Raw genomic sequence first — 8360 nt, forward strand, 5'->3', positions numbered from 1 at the left:
GTCAAGGACGTATTGTATGTATCGAGTGTATGGTAACATGGGCCAAGGCAATGTATTTCCTGAACGATACAAACTTCGGCACACCACACTAGTCCTCTTACAGCACCAGTTCCACTCAGACAGCAAATTTTCTTTCCGACAAGTGTCCCACGCACTATTTTCGCATGTAGATCGGACGGAATGCGTCGTAAATGGCGCAAATCCACTTGTATCCGGCGTGACTCTGAGAGATACATCGGAGCTGGTTTTGAGCCCTGGCATGATGAGTAGTGGGTTCTAGTTCTTGGTCCAGGTTCATCGGAGAGAATTATTCAATGCAACGCATCCTTTACCGTTGTAAAAGCCGATGTCGCCATTTGATATTGTTCTTCATGTCGATGCTTTTAGTGATCTGAGTTTTCTTAGACTGTGAGACATAATCTATGGTCATGCGGGCATATTGGTGGTCATCTGCAGGGACTGATTTGCGTCTCTTAATGCAACACACCCACGGAGACAATCCCACGTGCACCAAGACGATCATCCCATTTTGTATATGGATAGCATGGGGTGTACGAGATACAGGAATAGGAATCGAAGGGGGAGATCATTTACAACGAATATAAAAGGGCTTGCGACCAGCTACAGCAGTGATGTACTTGGGATATACATGAACCCTACTCCATAACTCCTTTGTACATACATAAAGCGTCCATGAGCTGGAGTTTTGGGTTCATCTGCTGCGACTTGCTTGAGACTGCCTTAAGCATAACCTGTCTTTCCATTCTGTTTTGAAACTCAGAACCCCTCGGCACTCCGCCTTTGCCTTCAAGGAATTGGACTGGGTAGGGACGACCCTTGGGGCATGATCCCAAGATCAGATCAGATAACTTTAGACTTTAGGTGAGACTCTGGGCGGGACAAAGAAACAGGAAGGCCGGTTGCCGAGGGAGGGGTGGCTTCGGATCAGATAACTGTAATTGTGTCTTTTCAGTGGAGTTTCCGTTTTCAGTCTTTTTTCTTTTCCTCTTAGTCTTGGATATCCTGCCTTTTTTTTTTCTCCTTTTCCTTTTCTTTTCTTTTCTTTTTTTTTTCTTCCGAATCCAACTCCACCCTCTTCACCGAGTTTCTCTTATGCAATCAAACCCGCAATTAATTCGCGTGCCCGCTCTGAGCCGGGATCTGATAAGATACGAGAAACTTTACTTGGCAGTGTTTATCCAGAACGGGGCGACAATCTGATTAGACACCGGCATTGCATATAATCCCCCATCTTAAGGAGTACCCCATTACATCACATATATCTCTGAGTGTCAAATCCAAGGCAATAGACTTCATATTCCCGCCAATATGACAGCAAATGCAACAGCGCATACTGAATATCATACTGCTACCCTACTACTAGTAGTTCCCTAATCTCCGCGGGCAATTAACCCATTCGTACTCGTCTAATATAGAAACCTCCATTAGCTCCACCGTTCCGGAGTCCTTGATCCTTGGCCTCGGATCCATTTTGCCAATGCAGGCGCAGCACACGTCCGGTCACTACCGCCGACTTTAAAAGAAGAATCCCCGTTCTTAATGCTCCCTCTGCCCTTACACTGAATATCACCATTGTTTCCCCTGGGTCGCTGCCATCTCCTCTCTCCATCTGTATTTCCTTTTTGCATAATACCCCCCTAGTAGACCGTCGCTACAATGCCCTCCAACGAAGCCCTTACCCCTCTCCTGCGCCAGTTCCGCGTCTTGATCGCCGGTGGCTCGTACGGCGGACTGAGCGCAGCCCTGTCCCTGCTTGATCTTTCCAAGGGCCGCCTTGCTCGCTTCAACTACACAGAGGGTGCCAAGGCCCCCCAATATCAAATCCCGATTCAGATCACCGTTGTAGATGAACGCGATGGATTCTGTGAGAATTCCCCCCACCTTCGCGACCCGAGACCTGGTTACTGACGAACATGTTCCTGAAGATCACTTGATCGGCTCCCCCAAAGCATTGGCATGCGACAAGTTTGCGTCGAAGACATGGACTCGGTTCTGCGACATTCCCGCGTTGAAGAGCCCGAATCTCCAAATCGTCCGTGGCAGCGTCAACACCGTGGATTTTCAGAACAAGGTCGCCCAGATCGTTGACCTCGAGACCCAGGAGACGAGGCAGGAGAAATATGATTTCTTCATTGCGGGCACGGGTCTCCGTCGGGTATTTCCGACGGTGCCGCAGTCGTTGAAGAGAGAAGAGTTCCTGAAGGAGGCGCTGAGTCATAAAGAGGCCATCCGGGGTGCAGATGATGGCGTTGTTGTCATCGGTGGAGGTAATATATGTCCTATCATTTGTTGGAAGGAGTGTGGCTAACTGTGGTGTCCCAGGTGCCGTGGGTGTTGAAATGGCAGCTGAGTTGAAGGAGCTGGATCCCCAGCAGAAGGTTACTCTGGTTCATTCTCGGGATCGTCTGCTTTCCGCGGAGCCCTTGCCGGATGAGTTTGCGGAGCGCGTCGTCTCTGAGCTCAGGGACCAGGGTGTTGAGGTTATTCTGGGCCAACGGGTTATTGATACCACAGCGGTAGAGGGAGAGCAAGGGAAGCGCACATGGGATCTGACCTTGGCGAATGGAACGAAACTCAGAGCCGGTCACATTATGAATGCCGTTTCGAAAAGCTCGCCTACATCATCATATCTGCCCAAGGATGCCTTGACCGAGGAGGGCTATGTTAAGATTCGTCCGAAGTAAGTGACTTCGTACCCCGCTGTTTCTGGTGGTTTAGGAAACTAAGCGTGTGACAGTCTTCAATTCGCCAACCCGGTCCCCAACGCAGAGTACCACTTCGCGGTTGGTGATATTGCTCAGTGGGCTGGTATCAAGCGTTGTGGAGGCGCCATACACCACGGCCACTATGCAGGAACCAACATCCATCAGCTTATGCTAGCAGAAGCGACCAAGGGCAAGCCTGAGTTCATGAACCTCATCCACTACCCGCCTGTGATGGGGCTGGCCTTGGGACATACGGCAGTGTCGTATACCCCTGACGAGGGCACTAAGCATGGCAAGGAGCTCCTGGGGGCTTTGTTTGGTGAGGATATGGGCTACAGTAGTAAGTTCACCCCAGTCGTTGCTCTCACATGCACAATAACTAACATCGCATAGTTTGCTGGAACTACATGAAGATGTCCGAGCCATGCCAAGCGTGATTGGAGATTGAGCAGTACTTCTTTCTATATCCATTTTAGGTTCGCCTATCCATGCCCGAGCTGGAATCTGGAATTGGATAGGTGGTTATCATTTTTAGTTACCTTTTTCTGTTTTCTCTTCTTCTCGTTCCACCCTTATATATGTCTGTTTAACTTTAAAGATCTTGCGACTCAAAATGACTTACGAGCTATTGGCGCTGTGGCTCTCTGAAGTTCATATGTTTAATCATGCAATGAATGAATATTAAGACTTGTCTCTCATTTGTGAATATTATTGCAGCCTTAATTTTAAAAAGATAGTAGAAAATAACAACCAACGCCAGTTACATACATGGTATGATATTCGTTACCGTCAATTCTCAGCCAGTGCTTCTCTCCGCGACTTGGACTGAGTGTCAAAATAAGGGGCCTCGCCCAAACTGCAGACTCGGTCACCAGCCCGAGCTTCCGCATAGTCGTATGTCGCACAATGCCAGGTTGATCTGTTATCCCAAATTGCCATATCGTTCTTGTTCCACTTGAACCGAACCTGGGCGTCATGGTTTTGCGTGACAAGCTAATGCCATCAGTACATAGACTCCAGACTTCGGCTATTCCTTCAACTCACATTGAATAGATATTGCAATAACATATCGGACTCATCTTTGGTTGCCCCGTTGATACGACGAGTAAACCCCTTGTTTACATACACCGACTTCCACCCAGTAACCGCTATCGCAATGTTAGCCATACCAGACCGCAAACTGAAGGAAAACAGAGAGAACATACGATTAGTCCGCACAACCGGATGAACGGCCGTAAGCTCCTCACCATGATTGAGAGGCGAGCCCCGAATACCCTTTCGTAGGGGGTTCCCCAATCTCCGCGCCTCATCATGGAAGAACGTAGCATCATGCGTCGCCGTCAACCCTTCCAGGAACTCCGCCATTTGCGGCGAGAGCCGATCATAGACCTCATAGCCCGAGGCCCACAGCGTGTCGCCGCCTGTCTCGGGGAGAGTGTGGATCTTCAGCATCGCATAGTCGGAGGGTACGCGCTCGAAACTGATGTCAGTGTGCCATCCTACTGAAGCGAAGCGGCTCGTGTCGCTGAGCTGATGTGTCAGACCGCCTCCTTTCTTCTGCTTCTCGCTGCTGATGACGCTGATTTGGTCACCCAGCTCGCTTCCTTCTTCCGTTAGTGGGTGGACGTGCAAGGCTGATGATTCTGGCTGTTTTGCTGCGTTAGTAGGTCTGCGGAGAGTATGAGTCTGGGCGCGGGTAGCTCACGCATCCTGCAATGACTGATAGCTTTTCACCAAACTGGCGCATTTCTTGTGGGGTTAGATCTTGGTTCCGGAGGAAGACTACGCCTCTTCTGGAGACTGGTCATTGTTAGAATAGTGAATCGACGTGATGAGATTATGTATGGCCACTAACTCGTCGCAGCAAGGTCTTTGATTATCCGATCGCATTCTTCTGACTTGAGGATCTCGGCGACTTGGACGCCATAATACTCTCTCCCGATAACGGGCGTCAGGTCATGGTGGGTATATGTGTCTAGGGTGCCGGTATATTCCAATGGCTGTGAGATGCGCGGACGAGATTGCTCATTGCCTCCCCGTATCGTCGCGGGAGTCGCATTATCGACGGCAGTAGGCATGGCGAATGAAGGTTCTCTCCGACTTGTATAGAAAATTATATATATACCAGAGGAAGGTCCACAGAGCGTGAAGTTCCAGGTTAATATAGCAAGAAGAGAACAGCAGGGAATCACACCATTTCTATATATCCTCCCATCCCCAACAAAATATCGCAAGCGACGCTTTCATCCCCACATCATCTCGCGTGTACGTCTCATGGTCCTTGAATCCGATTGTTCCGCATCGCGACCGATCAGCCACCAGTGGAAGCCATGCGAATGCCCCTCCTTTGGATAGTTCATGCAGGTATTCCATTGGTGTGAAAACAAGCTTGGCTACGAGTGGGATGGCGTCCCCGCATCTCTTCACATTTGAGCTGGAGGAATCCCACGCGATCATTGGCTGGCGTCGGTGAAATTCTCGGAGGCCTCCTCTTGTCGTCTAAACGATGGTGTGCTTCTAGCTTCCGCTGGTGCAATTTCGTGTCTAGCCGGTTTGGGTCTGAACCTTCCCTCTCTTAGTTCTGGATAACACCACGACACGTGTTCTCGTTACGACGAAGAGTGAATGCGGGACTGGCTGAAGAATATCTACAGGTGATGATTATGCAATCTTCATTTTCCGTGGCCGCGGAAATCATTATAGACATACGGAGCACATTTGTCTGTATGGATGTTGTCCGGCTGTGTTTCCCCGGTGGCCAGGTATGTACAGTAATTGTCGTTAGATGCATTTTGCTCACTGTGGTCCCTCGTACTGGAGCTATATATTCAACATTAACATTAAAACGCATTACAACATAATCATCTCCCTCGCCAAAATAAAGATGGCGATTCCGAGCGAGAATAGACGCATGGCATGGGACGGTGCCATGGTACCATCCGCCCCGGAAGTGCCAACCCAGGCATTATAGTTTTGGAACCCCTTCTCCTCGCTAGGACACTCGGACGTGATGTGCTCGCCAGAGATACTGGCGATCTCCTTATCGCCGCGTGATATGCTCACTTTCACTTTTCCGGACTGGGTAAAGGGCACACTGCCGTGGTAGACTCCCTTTCCGTCTTTGGGGACGTTATCCCAGCTGCCTGTCACCGTGGTCTTTCCGATACTGATCTTCACATCGGCCGTGGAGTTGAGAAGCGCCGAGTACATGATGCGATCGTGGACAATCTCGGACGGCTTGTACTCGACCTGGCCCTGGCTTTCCGAGTTTCCGGTCGTACCGCCGGTGGTGCATGCCGACGCCGGATGGAGACGATACCAGATCACAACGTTCTCTTCCTTGATCGGAATTGTCGAGTTCGGGTTCTTGTACTGATCCACGACATACGGCAGGAACGTGCGCCAGCCATCGTGGGGCATATTTTTGGCGTAGTTGAAGGGGGCCTCTCCTCGGTCAAACGCCTCATAGCTATCATCATTCAGCGGGCCAATATAATGCGACTCGCCGTAATCATTCCACGAAATGATCTGGACGAACTCCGGCTGGAACGAAATGACCTCCTCCCAGCGATCATACCACAGGTTATCACCGGCCCATACCCAGTTCTTGTCAAAGCCGGGCATATTGGTGTAGAACCAGGGCGACACCGGCATCATGTATGGGCGACCGTCCAGCGCATGTTTGTATGCATCGTCGGACGAGGTATTCATGCGGGTAGGCCCGTTTGGCCAGGCGGCCCAGCTGAACAGCCCATCCACGTAGCTTCTGTTGGCGGCGTCTTGGGGACCGACGGACGAGAAGTCGGGGATGAAGAAGGCACCGGTTTGTTTCTTGATCTCAGGCCAGTCTTTGGATGTTGCGCCCTCGAAGGTGGACATGAATGGTTTGGAGTCGTATTTGTAGTAGGCCGGGCGGTCTTTGTACTTGTTCATGAGGTCGATCGTGTCTTGCTTGGGCCAGGATCCGTTACCAGCATAGTCGAATGAGAAGAAGAGTTTGAAGTCGAGGTCATCGGCTTGGTCGAAGGCTTTATCAAGGGCCGCGGGGAGCATCTCGTTGTGGGCCATATTCAACGCGAACCCATCAATGTGGGCGTTTTGGGCCAGTTGGATGTCCTTTTTCCACTGTTTATCTGAGAACTCGGCACTGTTACCCACCTAGTATAAGATATAGTATGTCAGTAGATGTACTTCAGGCGGGGGGAAGGATTCGAGTACCATGAAATGGGCAAAGACTGCCTTGGCCTGGGCTTGTGCGCAGCATGACAGTAAAGCAAGAGCGTAGAGCCGCTGCATGGTGGGTGGAGTGAACGTTGACCGATGCACACAAAGGGGCCGTGACTTTCTCACGACAATATGGCGTCCCGACAGTATTAAATATTGCGAGAATGGGACGTGGTGTTTGTATACCCAGCAGGATGAGGGCTCATATTGAGATGATCACTACCGGGTCTGGCCAGATTTTTACTGGCTCAATACCACTAGTATACGGCGGAACTAGCGTTACCACTAGCCTCAGGGTTCAGGGTCTGGCCTACTATTATCGGTTAGGCCCCGGCCCTAATTTTAGAACAAGGCCAATAACCAACTACCTTAGTAGACCAGTCGAAAAGAATGTTTCTCAGCATACATTCGTGGTATTTGACGTCGAAGTTGCTTTGACCGGTATCTTTAGCTTTATTGTATTGCACGTCGCAGGACAATTCACTAGTTCATGCACGGGGGGACACATCGCAATGTGACTTTAAATGTGTTTTCCCACAGCTCACACTCAACCTGTCATATTTGTGATATATCTAATCAACCGTGCGCGAACTGCTGCAGGACATAATGAGAGCTCCAGTTTTATGGCAACCATTCAGCCACTTTGGGCAGCAGTCAATTGAACCCATTGACGTGTATGCTGCACTTGCAGGTGCGATAGAGAGTTTGCTGGATAACACCGAAGATCTCTAAACCTAAACAGCGAGGTATTGATACTAAATGCTCAATCAGCAGAAGGTTGTCTTCAATCCGACAATCCATTCGTTGAGATGGAGGTTCCCACACATCTGCAATTTGCAGGAAGATCCAACTCGGCCTTTCCACGATGTACAGCGAATCTGCTTCTATATTCTTGTAGGGGTAAAGTCCTTCCAGGAAGAGTTGTATTTTACCTTTGGATAATGTGATACGAGCTTGATCAGTCACTACTCAAGTGGTTTCTCTATAGACTTTTCGATATCGAATAGAGAGCTGAGTTTGATAATAATTGTTCTAGTTGCATGGGTTTTGCCCTCGCAATTACCTAAGTAGGGTACAAGGTCGGGGGTTTTGATATGTTCAAATCTCATTATTGGCACTATTGATAGAACCCACTGGTGTAAATATAATAGCTGACAAACAGGCTGAATTTGTATGTGATTTTGTCTGCTAATTGCAATAATATATCAGATCTCAGCTCTTAAATAACCCGGGGTTAAGAGAGTCATTGTAATCTTATCAAACTATTCAGGCTCTAATTTTGAATATGATGAATGTCTTTGAGAGACAACTCGATGGGAGATTGGCGGGTGTTAGAGAATTCTTTTCTTTTTCTTTTAATTATTATTCTTTTTTTTTTTTTTTTTTTTTTTTTTTTTTTTTTTTTTTTTT

The 8360-nt window shown here is 48.9% G+C and overlaps 3 protein-coding genes across 3 annotated transcripts; 1 reads left to right on the forward strand and 2 right to left on the reverse strand.

Moving 5' to 3' along the window:
• Positions 1 to 1677: 1677 nt before the first annotated feature.
• Positions 1678 to 3214, forward strand: BDV37DRAFT_290268 (putative pyridine nucleotide-disulfide oxidoreductase AMID-like; the record flags this gene model as incomplete). Its single annotated transcript, XM_032088678.1, has 5 exons — positions 1678 to 1885; positions 1947 to 2288; positions 2344 to 2701; positions 2759 to 3066; positions 3120 to 3214. 5 exons carry the CDS (start codon positions 1678 to 1680, stop codon positions 3161 to 3163), a joined length of 1260 nt encoding a protein of 419 aa, XP_031947440.1. The 3' UTR covers positions 3164 to 3214.
• A 301-nt stretch (positions 3215 to 3515) lies between these two features.
• Positions 3516 to 5439, reverse strand: BDV37DRAFT_290272 (TauD/TfdA dioxygenase family protein; the record flags this gene model as incomplete). The annotated part of the gene is made up of 5 exons (XM_032088679.1): positions 4582 to 5439; positions 4432 to 4526; positions 3932 to 4373; positions 3771 to 3874; positions 3516 to 3719 (listed from the first exon to the last, which is right to left on the reverse strand). The coding sequence occupies exons 1-5, from the start codon at positions 4802 to 4804 to the stop codon at positions 3516 to 3518; spliced, it is 1068 nt and encodes a 355-aa protein (XP_031947441.1). The 5' UTR covers positions 4805 to 5439.
• BDV37DRAFT_4282 (glycoside hydrolase family 71 protein) lies at positions 5438 to 7124 on the reverse strand. The gene is made up of 2 exons (XM_032090633.1): positions 6945 to 7124; positions 5438 to 6884 (listed from the first exon to the last, which is right to left on the reverse strand). The coding sequence occupies exons 1-2, from the start codon at positions 7020 to 7022 to the stop codon at positions 5577 to 5579; spliced, it is 1386 nt and encodes a 461-aa protein (XP_031947442.1). The 5' UTR covers positions 7023 to 7124; the 3' UTR covers positions 5438 to 5576.
• Between the last annotated feature and the right edge of the window lie 1236 nt (positions 7125 to 8360).

Source organism: Aspergillus pseudonomiae, assembly GCF_009193645.1.
Source record: "Aspergillus pseudonomiae strain CBS 119388 unplaced genomic scaffold BDV37scaffold_1, whole genome shotgun sequence".
Taxonomy (NCBI): Eukaryota; Fungi; Ascomycota; class Eurotiomycetes; order Eurotiales; family Aspergillaceae; genus Aspergillus; species Aspergillus pseudonomiae.

What these genes read in the sequence shown, in the direction of transcription:
- BDV37DRAFT_4282 (XM_032090633.1), bottom strand. Translation starts at nt 7,022, where the DNA reads ATGCAGCGGCTCTACGCTCTTGCTTTACTGTCATGCTGCGCACAAGCC. An exon ending in CAGTCTTTGCCCATTTCATG is followed by an intron (nt 6,885 to 6,944) that starts GTACTCGAATCC and finishes ATCTTATACTAG; the next exon opens with GTGGGTAACAGTGCCGAGTT.